We start from the raw sequence: 18,709 nt of genomic DNA, 5'->3' as shown, positions 1-18,709 counted from the left end.
CTTCATTTAAGGCTTCTTAGATTGTTGCAAAGACATTATGCTGCATTAGTTAGCATCAATATAGAAAACGAAAGTATTTCTGTCAAAAAAAAAAAATCCCCAAAACAAACCAAAAACAAAAACCTAAAAGCCTTGTGGTATCCTGAACTAGATCCTGGGACAAAAAACAGACATTAGTCGAAAAACTGGTACAATCTGAATAAAGACTGGAATTCAGCTAATAATAATATGCTAATGTTCATTTCTTAGTTTTGGCATGTGTATATAGCCATGTAAGAGGTTACCATCAGAGAAAGTACAGTAGTAAGTATACTGGAGTTTCTGCACTATCCCTGCAACTTTTCTGTAACCCCAAAATTAGTCCAAAGTAACAACTTTATTATTTAAAAAACAAAATCAAAGACAAAATCCAAAGTGCTAAGATGGGAAAAAAATGTCTGCAGACATGTAACAAAGAGTAGAGTTCAGATAAATTGGTAAGAGAAGTAGAACACCTCTAACATGTAAAAAAGGGACAATTTACAGAGGCCAAAAATCTTTTTGGAAAGCAATTTAGCTCTGTATAACGAACATTAAAACATATTTATAGCCTTTGTTTCAGTAATTCCACATTTAGTAATTGACCTAAAGCAGAAGATGCAGTCATATATACATAAAAATGATATTAATTGAAGATTTACTACTAAAAGGAAAAATCTGGGCAAAGCCTGTCTGTCCAACAATAAGACAACAGTTAAGTAAATTATATAATACAAATGAGGTACAAATGATGTAATGATGCAGTCATGTAAAAACTATGTTCTCAAAAGATTTTATAATGCTCTAATCTCATATTAAAATTTTTAAAAAGCAGGATCCAAAGTTAAATACTCAGCATGATCCCCATATAGAAAGAAAAAAATCCATCAAACTGCCAACAGTGATATTACTTCTGGAGAGTGGGCTTATGGGTTCCGTTTTTTCCTGTTTTCTGTAACTTGTATTGTTTTCTATAGTAAATGTGTTTATACGTATATAAGAAATGAACAAATACAAAGACCCAGAAACACAAAAACGACCTATACTAATTCTCATGGTCCTGACTTCTCTCCCATCACATATTGTTTTTTTTTTTTTTTTTTAAGATTTTATTTATTTATTTGACAGAGATAGAGACAGCTAGCGAGAGTGGGAGAGGAAGAAGCAGGCTCATAGCGGAGGAGCCCGATGTGGGGCTCGATCCCAGAACTCCGGGATCACGCCCTGAGCCGAAGGCAGGCGCCTAACCGCTGTGCCACCCAGGCGCCCCTCCCATCACATATTCTGACAAGAACAGCATGCAGTGGGGGAGGGGTGGCTTTGGGGAGCACACCAGCCCCTGGGCCTCGAAGGCCTGGCCCTGGAGTGTTTTACTAAGGATCTGGATGAGAAACTTCAGTACATGCTAATTGTGCAAATGATACTTAGGGGGGAACTGCTAATTATTCAAGGTTAACTTCCTACATTGAGGGAGAAAAGACCCAATGCAAAGGATAAAATTCAATAGGTACCAATAAAAGTGACAGCCCTACGGACAAGACACAGGGGATGGAGAAGCATGTCTGAATTGAGATAAAGAAAAAAGGACCTTGACTACAACTAAAAGGGGAGGAAAAAATGCCCTTTAAAAAGGCAGGGGAGGGAGGCAGTATATGGAACAAGTTATGACAGAATGACATACAAATTCCTTTTTAATGAGAAACTTAGTAGAATACTGTGTCCATTAGGCTCCCACACAACTAAAATGGATTAAACATATAGGTGTGTGTGTGTCATACCCCCGTCTAAGGCACTGTGAGGTTGACTGTAAAAGTTAATATATTTCCTCCATCCCTCCCTTTTTATGGCCAGGTGAGTGAGATTCAGACGTGCATCTAGATATTTCTAAAAGGGTTCACTGATTTCACCCTGTACAATCATTTATCCACCTTAGGACTGGATCAAACAATTTCCTACTGTAATAAAAGTTAATTTTGTCCAATATCATGCTATTGAAACAAATATAAATCTAGCTTTTCTTATCAGATTTGGTGTTACAAACTCCAGACAACATGAGCTTGGGCTTTGAGCTTCTAGAATGTCACTTCACTTTGTAACAGGCAGAGGGTAGCATGTGAGAAGATAAATGCAAAATATTTTTGTCACTGATTTTCAAAGTGCTGGCTAAGTTAAATCTTTGCCTTTCATTCTTCTCTCCTTAATTATTCTTCTAAACCCTAGCAACATAACAGATTTGGTTTTCATTAATAAAATTTTCACATCACAGACATGGAAAGACAACAAAATGAAAGTTTCATGGTAATGTGAGGAAAAAAAACCTATTTCTGTTCTTTTCTAATTAAAAAAACTTTTTTACATTTTCACTCTTATTGCTTGAATGTACTGAATCATGGAGAAGAAGACAGACATACCACTCAGCAAAAATCTGGGAAAACTCAAGTGAACTGTTGGCCACAGGGGAGATGAAGTAGAAAGGGATGTTGGAGAGGCCGGCTGAGTCAATGTACTGATACAGACATTCCAGGAGGTCATAGATCACGCCAGAAGGGTAACAGGGCACCAACACGTTTCCTCCATTCCGGACTGTCAGTGCTAGAAAAGTTGAAGCCAGAGAGAAAACAGTGGCATTAAAAAAATAGTCTTATAAAGGTAGAACGAAACTTTAAAAATAATATTTGGATTTCTTTCATTTTCCTACTTCTGTCCATACAATTCATTTCTCAAGGATAATGATTTGCTTCTTTTGAAGACTAGCACGGGGGTGGGAGAATCCAGAGGCTAACCATCAGCTGGGTTTTTACTGGATGTCTCAGTCCCTGGGAACAGGGTGTGCAGTAAAGGGTATGGGTTTTAAAGGCAGCCGAGCTTCAGGACAGACCGTCCAAGCTCCTTCTCTTTTTAGCTCCTGCTCAAAACTTTGCTGGTTTTGTTTCTGTTCTGTCTCTGACCACTGCCGAATGACCTATAAGGAAATTGGCCAAGTTTTTCCGTTTGACTCACTTTAGTGGCATTTTCTTTCATTAACGTGTTATCTGTAAAAAAATCCTCCACACTTTAAATACTTAAAACAAGTTATCAAATGAGGAATTGTAACTTATGATTATAATCATATTAGAAGTTATAACGGGCTAAAAAAGAAAAAAAAAATGAAAGCCCTCCTAAGTTTGTTTTTTGTTTGGTTTCCAAAACAAACTGAAACACACAGCTTTTGGGTACAGATCTTGAAGCCTCTGATGTCTTGGATCTTCCTCCGTTCCCAAGTCTGACACATAGGCTCTCCTAGATGCTGGATCCTGAGCACTGGTTGACTTGCCATTACTATAATGTGGTACCGTGGAGAGAGACAGTGGCCAGGGCTCCAGGGGCCCGGCTCTACCCCCGCCTTTGTCACAAGCTACAGGATCTCGTGTAAGCCACTAATACCTGGCTGGGCCTGTTTCCTGATTGGTTATGAGAGGATTGAACTAGATAAGTGGTCTTCAAGCTTTAGTATGTGTGAAAATTGCCAGGAAACATGCTGAAAATGCAGCTTTTCTGCTGTGTCTCTCCTCTCCCCAGAGAATCTAACTTACTAGGTCTGTGGCAGGGCCTCCAAACTGCATCTTTAATAAGTGGCCTCACTGATCTTGAGGTGAATGGTTAGTGGACTTTGAGAAACAGTAGATTAGCATAAGGTTCCTTTTAGATCTAAAGTTCTTTGAGTCTATGATTCTAGATTATAAACAAATGAACATACAAATCAAAGAAGCTATTTGAGACAAGTCTAATAATTTTTTCAAGGAAGAATAAACTGTGTTTGGCTTAATATCAGCAAAGAACAACAACAAAAAAAACTATGATTATTGGTATGGGAAAGTGAAATGTCAAAGGATACTGCCTTTCATTTAAATAGAAGGTGATGACCATTTCCTTCCCCCAGAGCAGAGGTGACAGCACTTACAGTTGCTAGGGGAAGTTCTGAGCTCATTAACCCCTCTTTGGTCACTGTCATGGACTGAAGGCCTGTGTCCCCCTAAATTCATATATTGAAGCCCTAACTCCCAATGTGATGGTACTCCCAGTGTGATGGGGGGTGGGTGCTTTAGGAGGTAACTGGGTTAGATGAGGCCACGAGGGTACAGCCTCCATGATGGATCAGTGACCTTGTAAGAACAGGAAGACATGAGATTTGCTTCTCTCTGCCAAGTGAGGACACACCTGCAGGCATCTGCAAGCCAGGAGGAGGGCCCTCACCAGAACCTGACCATGCTGGCAACCTGATCTCTGACTTCCCAGTCTCCAGAACCATGAGAAAGAAATGTTGTTCAAGTCACCCAGTCTATGATATATTGTTACAGCGGCCTAAGCTAAGACAGTAAGTAACCTATACTTTTCTATAAAGAAAGGTAGGATTTCTAGATTTTACTGACAATTATATCCAAAGAAACATACATTTCTTCTAGGTAGCAAACACCCACAAGTCTCTTCCCCAAATTCAGTATACTCTCAAAGAAATAATAACACCAACCAAATACTGGTGGAAAAAACGATCTGCTCAGTGTCTCGCTGCTGTGAATGCAAAGCATTAATGGTCTTTTCTGTGCTATTATTTGTACAGCAAAGATGTGATTCTTCCCTTTTTTGACGACTACTACCTTGTATGCACCCCTGTCCACCCCCAAATCCCACCACAAAGCAAGAAAAATAAGAATTTTTAACATAAGTGGGAGAATGTTGAGTATTTGTTGCATATAGTATTAAACACTTGAAATGACAACCAAACACGGCAACCATTCTGACATTCTTCAGATTTATGTTGCTTAAGAATTGCTTTTGCTGCCAACAGCAAGCTTTGAAGGACGGGTAAGAAGGGTGGAGTAGACAGGGGGAAAAGCCTTGAATAGGGGCATCGGAGGGTTTGAAGATGAAGAAGGAGCATGAACTGCTACAGAAGCAAGGTATCAAAAAGTAAACCTAGCACATCTCATCCCATCCACGGTGCACGCCAGCCACGTACCCAGATTGCTGCAGAACTCTCCCACCATGCCATCTGGGTTCGCCGTGGGGATCTGGGTCAGGCCTGTCAGAATGAGAACGTCGCTGTTTTTGAGAGAAGCTTGGTCCATGGGCTGAAAAACCAGAGAGAACTCTGCTTAGTAATTCAAAAAGAAATGGTAAGTATAAGTAGTAAAGGAGAAGAGAATACAGTCATTGTTCTGTGATCAAATCATCGTTGTGTCCTCTTATCCACTTACTCCCTCTCATTAGGTCTGTCAGTGAACAGCGGTTGCCCAGTGGGGTGAGGACAGACCAGTGGAGGCAGGGGGAACTCTTCGGAACGATAAAAGAGTTCCATGCCTCAACTGGTGTGGTGATCACATAATGTGAAAATTAACAGAACTGTATGTTTAAGATCTTTGGGTTTCACTATACATAAATTTTACCTCAATAAAAAAAAAAAAGAGTGGGGCGCCTGGACAGCTCAGTCAGTTAAGTGTCTGCCTGGGGCTCAGGTCATGATCCCAGAGTCCCAGGATTGAGCCCCACATGGGGCTCCCTGCTCAGCAGGGAGTCTGCTTCTCCCTCTGCCCCTCACCCTGCTCTTGTGCTCTCTCTCACTTTCTCTCAAATAAATAAAATCATTAAAAAAAGAAAAAAAAAGCGCTTCCTATCTCAAATTTCTAGAATGTTTTGCTCTTTTCAAAATGCTATTTCACACATTCATTGGTGGGTCTCCAACTTGGGTGTGTATTAGAATCACCTGGAGGGTTTGCCGAAACATGGATTGCTGGGCGCCAAACCCAGAGTTTCTAGTTCAGGTTTAAGGTGGGCCTGAGAATTTGCATTTCTAACAAGTTCCCAAAAGATGCTCCTGGTGCTGGTCTAGGGATCGTGCTTTGAGAACCACTGCACTGTATAATCTGATTCTCAAGACAACTGTGCAAAATGAAAACAAGTGTAAAAACTTGAAATAAATACATGAAATAAGTTTACATTATGAAAATGCAAGCTGGGACTCAGAGAGCCAAGGCAATTTTCCCAAGTCTCTGTGGCAGAGAAGCCAGGAAGAATGCTGAATTGGGAACCAGAAATATAAAGCCTCCCTCCCATTCCCTTACTAGTCATGGGACCTCAGCTAAGGCTCTGAGCTGGATTTCTTATAACACGGGCATGTTTGTTGACCCATCTTCCTTCACTGATTTCTGAGAGTCTCATGAACTAATATACACAATCTTCTTGTAAACTATGAAGTCCCACGGTGCACGGCGCGATCCTTAGGATGTTGTATTTTTATTTTTACCTGGCACAATTTGAATTTAATTTTGATTGTTTTCAGAGCACTGAAAAAAAACACTACCTTTTCCAAAGAAATCAGGATTCAAACTGAAAACAAAAATGAAGGCCCATGGATTGAGATGCTGGAGCTATTTTGTAACACATCTTTTCCTCATTGTCACTTCACATACTCACCGGAATGTAAGAAAAAAAAGCCAGAAAACGAGTTTAGTAAGAAGCCTCATCCCTCCTTTCTCTGTTCCACCCAAATTTTCCAATAAAGAAAATTCCAAACGGTAGCACAGCAAAGACCCACCACCTGCAACGTTATCTCAGTGTACGTGCCTTTTGATGTATACTCCTTTAGCATTTTATATAAACATGAATATAAGGGCTTCATTATTTTTAAATAACATGACTGCATATATAGGCTGCTTTATAACCTGAGAAACGTTTCTTTAGCATGGAGGCAGAAAAGTATGGTCGTGACAGCTACACTGAATAGATTCTAATTCCTACTTGCACAGATGCATTATACTAATGCATACAAGAGCTTTTCCTCTGCTTGGGCAGAACCTATCTATTTGCACTTCTCTAAAAAATACATATGCATTCATTGTTTCCAGAGAAGGAAGAAGTATAGGACAGTGGTTTATAGTAGCAGATGTGCAATGAGCCTGCAAATGTTCACTGTGTGCACATGTCAAACAGAAGGAACCAGAATGGTGACATAAGGGACCAAACTTTGTTAGACAGCATATTTAGCTTAAAATGACAATAATTTTGTAAGGACCTTATTAGAACAAGCCAACAATGATTCACAGGGCTGAGGGGGAATTCAGAGGGTCAGGAGCCCCCTAAATAGTATACCCAATTCTGTGTGTGCCGATGTGCACTTTCCCATAGACTTGATTGGGTTGTCCTATGGTGCCGTGACCCCTAAAAGGTTAAGAACTAACGACTGAAATGAAAACATACAATGGAGAGCAAATGTGGCCCTGAAAACAACATTATCTCTGAACCTCAGCCATCAATGCTGACTTTTTTTGAAAAATAAATGCCCATGGTAAAAAACAAAAGCAGTGCTACAGTGTGAATACAGTGGAGTTGGAAGTTATGAGAAATCCTTCATGATCAGGTCAGACTAGATGTTTGTTATTTTAGCCCTATACTTGGGAGATACTTGTTGTTGATTCCCAAAGCTACTGTAAAGACTCAGCTTTAAAAGCCTTTTAGTGACACTCTCAGAACGAAGCTGACGCCGCCAACATCTCCATTTCACCACCAAAGGGCAAATGTATATATTATTGGTGTCAACGGCAACTCACTGAGTGCTTCGAGTGGGAACATTTGTTCAAACATACACAACAGAAAAGTCCATTGAGTCCAAGAATCAAATAAAAATACCTTACAAAGTTGACAGTCACAATCAAGCTTGTGGAATAAAATCGTGAAAAACCCTAGGCCCAAGGAAGCTGTGGTCCTTGTGTTGGTACTCTGCTGGTGAATTTACATTGGACACTTTGCACAGAGTATGAGAAAAAGGAGACTCAGTCTCTAGGCCCTAGAAAGAAGCCTATAATCTAGTTGAAGAGAAAACACGTATGTATCATCAAAAAAGAGGACTTTCAGAGTGCCTGGGTGATGCAGCTGGTTGAGGGTCCGACTCTTGGCTTTGGCTCAGATCCAACCTCAGGGTCATGGGATCGAACCCTGTGTCAAGCTCCACGCTCAGCATGGAGCCTGCTTATGTTTCTCTCTCCTCTCCTCCCTCTGCCTCCTCCCCCCACCCCTGGCCCGGGTTCTCTCTCTCTCTCTTCAATGAATAAATCTTAAAAAAAAAAAAAAAAGGATTATTCAAAAAGCTATAGAAAATATAATGCGAATTTCAGGAGCGTGCAGTGGGTCCATAAAGGCCAAGAGGAATGCAGAGTAGAGGGCCCCACCTAGTCAGGCGGGGCCACTTATACACGGATTTCTGGCAGGTGAAGTTTTGCTTCTAGTTTTCTTTCTTTCTTTGGCTAAGGAACTTAAGACTCAATTTAAGACGGCCTTTGGAATGGTTGCATGACACCCCTTCTTTCCCCACAGCAAGATGTCTCTTCTACATATGCCCCTGTGACCTCTAAGACTTTCTATACCAGCACTAACCACACTGCATCGTAATGGCCTATTTACTTGTCTGTGTCCCCCATAGGACTGTGGAGCTCCCTGAGGGCAAGGATTTGGGATCCCTAATTCCTAGCAAAATGCCTGGCACACAGCAAACAGTACACAAACATTTGCTGAATAAATGAATGCACAAAAAGAACATGGTCTGGTAGGAAATGTGAGAGCATCCCATACTGGGAAATAGTTCACTAGAGTCAGCAAGGTGAGAATCAGGAGGTCGACTTTGGCAGGAGGGCTGGAGAGGGGTGTGGGCAGAAGGCAGAGAAAGGCAATCTGTAGATGCCATATGAATTTCTTTGGCTGGAATGGAAAGTTTACTTTGGGGCTGAGAAAAGAGATTAGTAAAAATGAGGGCAAGTGTAACTAGTAAAGAACCAAAAAGGTCAGAATCATGAAGACAGACAGAGTGGGCAGTAAGGAATCGACAGTTTGAAGCAGAAGTCTGACATTTTGGCAACAATAATTATAGGTGACAGCTGAGGAGGGGGAGAGACCAAAAAGAGGGACAACACTCAGAAGCCCCTGCAGCAGCCTGGACATAAAGGGGGACAAACTGTAACTTTATGGAACTTGGGGAGACGGGAGAGGCAGATCTACACAACATCGCAGAAGACTGTTGACAGACAGGTGGGAACGGACTGGATATACGGCGCAATGGACATAGCGAGGCCTTATGACTCCAAATTCTCAAGTCAGAAATGCAGACGAAGGGAAATTTGGATGCAATGATTTAAAAGAATAAGGAGGCAATAAATTAAGTCCACTGTTGCAAGTGTTCAGGGGATAACAAAATGGATTTATTATAAGAATAAAAGATAAAACAGAGGTGCATGATAGGTATGGAGATTTGCTAGGTACCTTTATCAAAGTTTTTAACAAAAATGTCAGTTTGCTTAGAGCTGAGGAAAGTAGAGTATGCCTAGGACCAAGGCTGTGGGACCCCATAAAGTAAATGGGGAGAAAAACAAGTAAATAAGTACATAATGCAGCAGTGAGCTTCCCTGCCTGTAAAAATGAGCAGTGTGGGAAAGACAGCTTTCTGGTGCTTGCACCCTATAATATGACGAAAGATCAAGGAGAGTAAGAAAACAGCAAGACTGCCCCAGCAGCCTAGAATTTTAACAAGAGAATGATGAACAGTGTCAGATACAGCTGCGAGATGCTGGGGAAAACAGAAAAGAGCAAATTTGGCTGGAGGCTGATTGCTGTTGGGCTAGAGACATGAAACCAAATCTATGAGGTAAAAGAGAGAGAAAGCCAGGTGCACAAGCCTGAGCTGAGCAAGGCGAACAGGAGAAATCTCATCATGGTAGTCTGGTAGTGAGGCAATGAGACAGTCTGCCGAAAGCCTTTTTCCGTATTAAAACTCTTCAAGTTTACTTAAAAGGCAGAAAAGAAGGAATGAGTGAATGACCCAATGACCTACACTTCTTTGATGAGAGAAAGGAAGACATAAATTTGAGATCATGAAGCACACTGATTCCAGCTTAGCTTTCTAAGACCAATTCAAAGCCTGCTCTTCCGTGAGGTCTCCCTAATCTCCCCAGGACTGGGGGGGGGGCGGGGGAATCCCATAGGACTTTAGCGGGTTTCTAATCTGACAGGATTAACCACCTGCAGAAAAAGGCTGTAGGTCCCCATCTTATTCCCCTATTATAACTTCTGTAAATGTAAAACCTACGCATCCTTGTTCCTCTTCCAGCCTAGCATATTCCACTGCCCAAAGTAAGGGTTTAAGAAATGCCATGGACTAAGTAACGGAACGAGTGACTGAACAAATAAATCAATGCATCTCAACAGCGTATGTTATTTTTGAGAGAAGGAAACAGAGTTGACCGTTAGACAACCTGGGGTGGGGGAACCCGCATATAATTTCTGACTCTCCAAAAATGTAACTACTAATAGATTCCTGTTGATGGGAAGGCTTTCTGATAATGTAGTCGATTAATACATATTTTGCATATGTATTATATACTATATTCTTACACTAAAGCAAGCTAGAGAAAAGAAAACATTATTATAAGAAAATCACTGAGGATGAGAAAATACACTTACTGTAAAAATCCATATATGAGTGGACTTGTGCAGTTCAGGTTAACCTTTTACAGGTTGGCACTGTGTTGCCAGTGAGGACAAGAGCTTTATTTCCTCAGAACCGACCCAAGGAGGTGCCGCCGAGACTTTTGGGACTACCTGTGGCTGTGTCCACAGGGAGAAAAAAAGCTTCTTGTCTGTGGCCTTGACAACTGAAGAAGGAGCTGGATGCTGTGTGGCCTGTCCAGAGGTCTTTCTTTTCTTTTCTATTTTAAAAATTTTTTGAGAGAGAGAAAGAGCATGTGCGAGCAGGAGCCGGCGGGGTGGGGGGTGGGGCAGAAGGAGAGGGAGAGAAAGAATCTCAAGCAGGCTCCAAGCTCAGTGTGGAGCTTGATGCAGGGATCTATCTCACGATCCTGAAATCATGAGGCGAAGTCAAGAGTTGGATGCTTAAGCCACTGAGCCACTCAGGCGCCTCCTGATGTTTTTCTTAAATACTACTTTGAGGATGTGGCCATGTCCTTTACCCAGGAAGAGTGGGCTTTTCTGGACATATCTCAGGGAAAGCTGTGCAGAGGAATGATGCTGGAGAATATCAGTCACCTGGTCTCCATAGACGAACTGAGGCCCAGAGAAGTAAAGTGAAAATATGCTGCCCCTTCTTGAGTGGAAGGGTCAATACTGGGCCCAGAACTGGGTCTGATGCCTCACAGAAGAAAAGAGTGGAGAAATGAAGCCCAGGTATGCCATGGGAGCCAAGTGACCAGGGGTGCAAGGGAAGCTTCAACCAGCTGTGTTAAAGACAGAGTTTTGTGGATGCAGGAAAATGTCTTTGTATTGACACTCCATCCCCAACTCTGCCTTGTGTGTAAGGCTGACCATGTGGCTTTAATTCCCCAGTTCCATACCAGAGAAAGACAAACACTCCCAGAAACGTCCCAAGGACAAAACCTGATTGTGAGAGCCTCGTAAGGCCAGGCCTGGAGGGAGAAGCAGTGGCCTAAAGATATCTCCCAGAGATCTCTAGGAGGAAATTAATTTTACATCAGAAGGCTAAGGAATGGCTGAAAATGCTGAACATGCACATCCACATGACGATTTGGAACAAGTGACATATTTATTACAATAAAATAAAATACATTTAAAAAAAACAAACCCAAAACCAAAACTGTAGAGCATCCGGATCAAAGCACTATATAAATAACAAACAAAACATTTGGAGAATTCAGAGGAAAGAGAAAAACATAAAAAACAAAACAGGGCAAAATAAGCAAGCCTACCCTAGAAACTGCCTTAGCTCTAAAGACCCGATTCAAGGAGTCTAAATTTAAGATAATTTCTTTAGCTTAAGAGAAGAATATACATTTATTACTGCCAAAGTCTTTAAGACCTCAGGAAAACAAAGCAATAGTTTGTCCTTAACTCCCAAGGGAGAAAGGTAAGAAAGGAGACGCAGGCTGAAAGTGTGTGCTACAAGGAGACTTTCATAGGCCAGCTACCAACCTCTTCCAGTCCCGTCAACAAAAAGGAATTCCCATTGTGAACATCATATGCTTTGGAGAATTGACTGACTAGAAATTACCAATTAATTTTTTTTTTAAAGATTTTAAAAAGAGAGCACGAGGGGGGACAGAAAAGGGAGAGGGAGAAGCAGACTCCCTGCTGAGCAGGGAGCCCCATGCAGGACTTGATCCCAGGACCCTGAGATCAGACCTGAGCTGAAGGCAGATGCTTAACCAACCGAGCCACCCACGAGTCCCACCAATTAATTTTTAAAATTAATTTTATTTCTTAAAAAAATTATTTCCAAGTTCTAACTCAAAAGAAATTCTCAATCCGATACATAACAATGGGCTTCTGAGGGCTCTATAAACTTAGAGTCTCCAAATAAATGCAAACTCTTGTACAGGTGTGCAGATATACAGAGTATATTTTAGTTCTCCTTCCTTCTTTTAAGATTTTATTTAGTTTAGAGAGTGTGTGAGCAGGGGGAGAAACTAAGGGGGAATGAATCTTAAGCAGACTCTGCACTGAGTGCGGAGCCTGGTGCAGGGCCCAATTTCATGACCCTGAGATCATGACCATTAGCTGAAAACAAGGGTCAAGGGCTTAACTGACCCAGTCACCCCACGTGTCCCTATTTTAATCATTCTTGTGAGATTTTCACTACCACGCTTTTGGGTTCCTGGCCCCCAAAATGTTAAGAACCCCTGCCTTAAGGCAGAAGTTCCCATATGGAGCCTTTGCTTTCAAGCCATCTCTCTTCTCATCCCTCACAGCCACCACCCACCTTGCAAACCAGAGAACCACCTGTCTTGGCCTCAAGGCCAAAGGTTAAATGGGAGGGAAACAGCCTGGTGAGTGGCAGAGCTTGGTCTCCCAAGTTTGTTCCAGGCTGAAGACCAAGGTGTGGGGGAGTCCTCAAGGCCAGAAGGGCTGAAGCAGTGGGATGGACACTTTTCCTGGTCTCTTTGAACAGTCAGAAGGATGGGAAAAAAAAAAATCAAAATGATAAACAAACCAAACTCAAACCCACTATAAAACAACAACAACAAAATATCTACCACATGCTACAATTTCCTGTATTTCAAATCTCAGCCTTAAATGGGAATCAGTGTCCTGTGCTAGATTAGTTTCTAAAACTAACCCAAAATTCTGTACTTCCCCATGTCCAGGTATATGTAATTTTGTTCTAGTATGCTGATGATTTTCACATCTAAAACTCAAGCTCTACCCCTGAAGTAAAGCAGCATAGCCAGGAAGCTATGGAAATAGTGAGTATCACGTTGCTTTTTCAAACCATCATAATACAAAGGTTGGTGTGCAAATGTAAGTTCACAACCCACAAGCAAATCCACTAATTTGATTCCTAAGGCCAGGAAAGCTTGGGCTCTGATATTAACCAAAAGTGCTCACTAGTTATTGCTGACGCATTTATGGGATCTCTCCAACAGCCACCCACCGTCTGTTTTGTTCTATTAGTTACTGTCTTTAAACTGTGTCCTATGCCCTCTTTTTCAGCAGAATGCACATCTATTTGAAGTAGATGTTTTTAAGGGAAAAAAAAACTTTTTAAAAATAATTTAAATGTCTGACCGTGAGAAAACAGATAGCTTCTTGCATATCCATAAAATGGAATACTAGGCAGATATCAAACACATGTGGAATACTAATGAACTGAGGAGTGCTCATTACAGAGTTAATGGGAAAAACCAGAAAAGCAGGCTGTAAAGAGTTAACTCTTGATATTAGGATTATCACAATTTTTACTGCTTTCTTGGAGATTTTTGTATTTTCCAAAACTATTACAATAAATACAAATTAACGTTCTAATCAGAAATATAAGGAAATAATATCTTAAAAATTCCACTACAGTCCCCAACAAGACAGAGTGACACACAAGCTGCTGGCTCTCTTCTAGAATCTAAGCTAACAGAAAGCACAGAGATAAGGGCATCTGACAATTTTGAGAAACTAAACCACCATGATGAATTCCTGGGGAAACCATGGGTGCTGGAATGGGGACAAAATGGCAAGCAAGAGCCAAAGAGGGTCGGGCACTGCAGAAGAATACAGGTTGGCAAGGATTCTTTGTCCTTTTTTGTCTCCTGCATGCTACCATTGGCAGACCATGGAGGGCTCCAACATATTGTGAGGTAGAAAATACCAGAACAGTGGGATAAGTGTTCACAAAAGGTACAGGCAGACCTACCAGCCCTTCCTTGCTCCCTCATACTATGAGGCTAAGTGGTACAAAGCTAAGTGGGAACAAGTAAGGAAGACAAATTCTGGGGGAAAAAAGCAGTGTCTAGAGCAGAGGTACAAAAGGATTTCCTAGAAGGCCAAGTGGTCAGAGCTGACAGGGAAATAAAACAAGACCACTAAGGAAAGCAACACCTACTAAATACAGTAAGCTAAAAACTGACCCCACATGGAGAATTAATAAACCAGATGAAACAGCAGAATATGCACTAAAAAAAGTCCACACACAAATGAAAATAATTAAGTATAAAGAAAAACATTTGAAAATATTATGTATAAAAATACAGTCATTGACATAAAGAATTCAACACACAGGTTGAAGAGCAGTATGGATAGAGCTAAAGAATGAATTCATTCTTTGGATGCTGGAAGATCAAGTTGAGGAGTCTTTTCAGGAGGCTTCAAGAAGGAGATGGGGAAAAAAAAAGAGCAAGATGGGAAACAGAGAAGTGTCAATACCTGTATCCTAGAAGTTCCATCAGAAGAAAAAAAAATTAAGCAGAAGGAATAAATAATTTTAACAATGATTAAGAATCTTCCTGTGTTAAAGGAAATTGAAAGGTTTCTCAAAGTATTATATGGATAGAAAAAAATACACATTTAAGATACATCACAGTAAAACTTAAGAATACAGAAGTTAAAGTGAAAATTCTAAAAGCAGATCCCATAAAGGAACACAAATCTAAAGGGCTTTGCAGTTTTGTTTTGTTTTTTAAGATTTATAGTATTTACTGGAGAGAGAGCGAACGAGCGAGCATGGGGAGGGGCAGAGGGACCGAGAGAATCCTCAGGCTCCTCTTTGAGCACAGAGCTCAATGCGGGGCTCAATCCCAGGACCCTGAGATCAGGACCTGAGCCAAAATCAAGAGTTGGCTGCTTAACTGAGGAAGCCACTCAGGTGCCCCAGGGCTTTGCAGTTCTTAAGCGCAATAAGGGTACAAGTGGAAAATGAAGAAATACCTTCAAAACTTTATAGTTTCAAAGTTCTTTTCCTTGAATTTTATATCTATCCAAGCTATCATTTAAATGTGAAGAAATATTAAAGATGTTCTTATTACTTCAAGGCCGCATAAGGTTTACCATTTTAAGACCCTCTTAGTGAACATTCCTCAAGTACTCCTGGAAGAAGGAAAGTAAATCTAGAAGGATTATGAGATACATGGGAAGGCTGGAAAAAAAAAAAACTCATAAGGTTCACTGTTACCTATAAATAAGCAATATATTCAGTACTCTATATATATTCTAAATAACCCAGAACTAAAATTCCAGACAGTATGAATGGTGGGAGGGTGGTGGGGGGTGGGGAGGAAGAGGCAAAAAGTGGAAGAGACAAGAGGAAAATGTGGCTCTGGAGGGATAGAAAAAGATATTAATAAGCTCAGGATATTCAGAGGAAAAATAAGGAACAACCCAGAAGAATAAAAATCAAATACATTTGTTCAAACTTACAGAAAGAAATTTAGCCATCTAAAAAAAGGGAAGGAAGGACAGGGAAAAGAATAAACTAAAAATACCACAAAATAACACTGCAAAAATAAGCCCTTGATATAATAGTAATTACAGGAAATATAAATAGTTTCATTGGGGCACCTGGGTGGCTCAGTCGGTTGAGCGTCTGCCTTCAGCTGAGGTCATGACCCCGGGGTCCTGGGATCGAGCCCTGCATTGGGCTCCCTGCTTGGCGAGGAGTCTGTTTCTCCCTCTCCCTCTGCCCCTCCCCCTGCTCGTGCTTGTGCTCTCTCTCTCTCAAATAAATAAAATCTTAAAAAAAATAAACAAGCAATTTCATCAATCAAGAGACCCTCTTGATTAAAAAAGAAAAAAGAATAAGGGTGCCTGTGTGGTTCAAGTGTCTGAGTGTCCGACTCTTGGTTTTGGCTCAGGTCGTGATCTCGGGGTCGTGGGACTGAGTCCCGTGTCAGCGGGGAGTCTGCTTGAGGGTTCTCTCTCTCCCTCTCCCTCTGTCCCTTCCCCCACTTGCATGAGCCTTCTCTCTAAAATAAGTAAATAAATCTTTAAAAAAGAAAAGGAAAAAGAAAAAAAAATCCCTTACTATGTTGTCTACAAGGGATTCACAGGGATACAGAAGGAATGAAAAGAAAGGGATGGAAAAGAATACCAGGCAAATATGGAGGGGGAAAAAAGAAATCAGCATCCTGATAAAAGGAATAATTGCTCAATAAAACATAATGATCATGAACTATACCTCTGATTATATAGCTTAAAAATGTACGAAGCAATAACTGGTGCAAATATAGGGAGAAACTGATCAACAAATAAAACATCCTTTTCAGAAACTGGAAGCTAAGCAAAGATATGAAAGACAGAATAACACAATAAACTCAAATGAATAAATACATATAGAAAATATTTCATTCAACAGTGAATGCAGTCTTTTTTAACATACACAGAACACTTAAACAGACTGTGTTTCAAAGTAACACTTCGATGAATTAGTATACTATTATCCTAATGCAAGATAGAAAGAAAAAACAAAGAAAGATTGATTTAAGTATGACTTGAAAAAAGTCATCTAACTCTAAGCCGAATCATTTTGGATGGACTAGAAACAAACCCAAGCACTATAAAACCTTTGGCTGCTTAAATAATGAACATTACGAAGGAAATTATGATATACTTAGAGGTGAATGACAGCGCACTATGTATCAGCAATTGAACAGAGTTAAATGACTAAGAGAGAAACTGATAGGTTTAAGTACACTTATTGAGAAGCACAGAAGGATGGAAACAAATGAGATAAGTATTAAAAGAAAAGCAACAGAGTAAACCCAAAGATGGGAGGAAGGAAATAATAAAGGGCAGAACAGAGAATGAAAATACAACAAAAACAATTAAAAGCAAAAACTTAGTCTTTGAAGAAAATCAGTAATGCGGACATACTGATCAATTTATTCCAGGAGTGTATTTTAAAAAGAATAAATTGTGATCAAATAAGACTTATCCCAAGACTACAAGGACAGTTAAATGTAAAAAAAGCTAATATTATAATTCACTACATTAATGGTCTAAAGGAAAGAAATCACATGATCATCTCACAGACTCAGAAAAAGCATTTGCTAAAGTACAGCATCTACATTCGATTTTTAAAAATCAGAAAATTGGGAACAGAGGAGAAACTTCTTAACTTGATGGCTAAAAACAAAAGAGTAAGCCATTCTATTTAATGAAAGAAGCTACAAAAGCATTCCCTTTAAAATCTAGAAGAGGCAAAGCTGTCACTGTCATCACTTGTTTACCCAAAACTAGAGTACATAGTTGTAAGCCAGGAAAAGGAAAGAAAAGATAAAAGGACTGGAAGAAAAGTGACAAAATTGTTACTTCTTTGCAGATAATATTACCATCAATAAATAGTAGAATATAAGAATTCAGTATGTTATTGAATATCAGATCAATCACAAAAATTAATGAGATGTTCTGCTCAGTAAAAGCTGGCTCTCTCCTTCCATTTGGGATGCTGTACTTTTGTGGGCCTCAAATCTCCTCTAACTCTCCATTCTTATTCAAGATCATTTTTTTCCCTTCCACTTTGTATTGGTAAATGTTCCCCATAGCTCAGTCTTTCCCCTTCAGCTCAATTTTATTTACCTACTTTAAAAAATATGATGCTCCTCCAATTTGTCTCCAGGTTTGCTTTCACATCCAAGCTCCAGTTCTATATTTTCATCTGTCCCCCGTGTTCACTCAAATCCCTATTCATCACACCCACTACCCCCTCCGAAAACCAGAACCTCCTCTGCCAACTCCTCCTTGTCACTGGATTAGTGTCATCACCACCATTCTCATTCTCACTATCACCTAAGCATGAAATCTTTGTATTTTTCCTCCCTTGAAGACAGAAAGCATTCAATACGTATTTGTTGAATTAAAGACCTGCTAATGTTTTCTCTGTCACTCCATTCTTACCATGTCAAAGCCCCACTCCCCTTGCTTATTAGCTTATTAGATCACTACAGCAGCCAATTCTTCCCAGCTGGGGAGGTCCCACTCAGGCCAGCAGTTGGGCTTTTCTGTAAAGTTTAACTCTAAAGCAGAACTTTGCTGTTACAGTATGCAAGCAGCCATACACAATCCGTAACTAAGTGGATGTGGCTGCACTGCAATAAGACATTATTTACAGAAACAGGTGGCAAGCCAAATTTGGTCCATGGGCTATAATCTGCTGACCATAATCTGCCAACCTATGAAGCTGACAATTAAGTTTTTCCAAACCTAAACTTTTGTTATCCCTGCTAATTCAATATGGAATCCAATTACCTGGGTAAAAGAAAATCTAATTCGTTATCTTTTTTACATACAACACTGATTGCCAGCTAGAAATTAAAATTAATTACTTAGGTATGTTACTCATTACTTTCAAGACTTTATTTTCCCTTTAAATTTACTAACCTTGGAAGCATAATTTACTGGAAATTACATCAGGAGTACTGTAAAGGCTTTGATCTAAGCA

The 18,709-nt window shown here is 40.3% G+C and overlaps 1 protein-coding gene across 1 annotated transcript in view; it reads right to left on the bottom strand.

The window, feature by feature from the left end:
* INTS9 (integrator complex subunit 9) overlaps positions 1 to 18,709 on the bottom strand; it is a 103,458-nt gene that overhangs the window by 16,348 nt on the left and 68,401 nt on the right. The window contains exons 9-10 of the mRNA XM_008705088.2: positions 5,015 to 5,126; positions 2,430 to 2,610 (exon numbers count right to left, since the gene is read on the bottom strand). Of these exons, the coding sequence (XP_008703310.2) occupies positions 2,430 to 2,610; positions 5,015 to 5,126 (293 nt within the window). The remainder of the gene's footprint in view (positions 1 to 2,429; positions 2,611 to 5,014; positions 5,127 to 18,709) is intronic.

Source organism: Ursus maritimus, unplaced genomic scaffold (genome assembly GCF_017311325.1).
Source record: "Ursus maritimus isolate PB19 unplaced genomic scaffold, ASM1731132v1 scaffold_11, whole genome shotgun sequence".
In the NCBI taxonomy this organism is placed as follows: Eukaryota; Metazoa; Chordata; class Mammalia; order Carnivora; family Ursidae; genus Ursus; species Ursus maritimus.
Note: the sequence above shows the minus strand (reverse complement) of the source record. Positions and strands in the feature narration are given on the sequence as shown.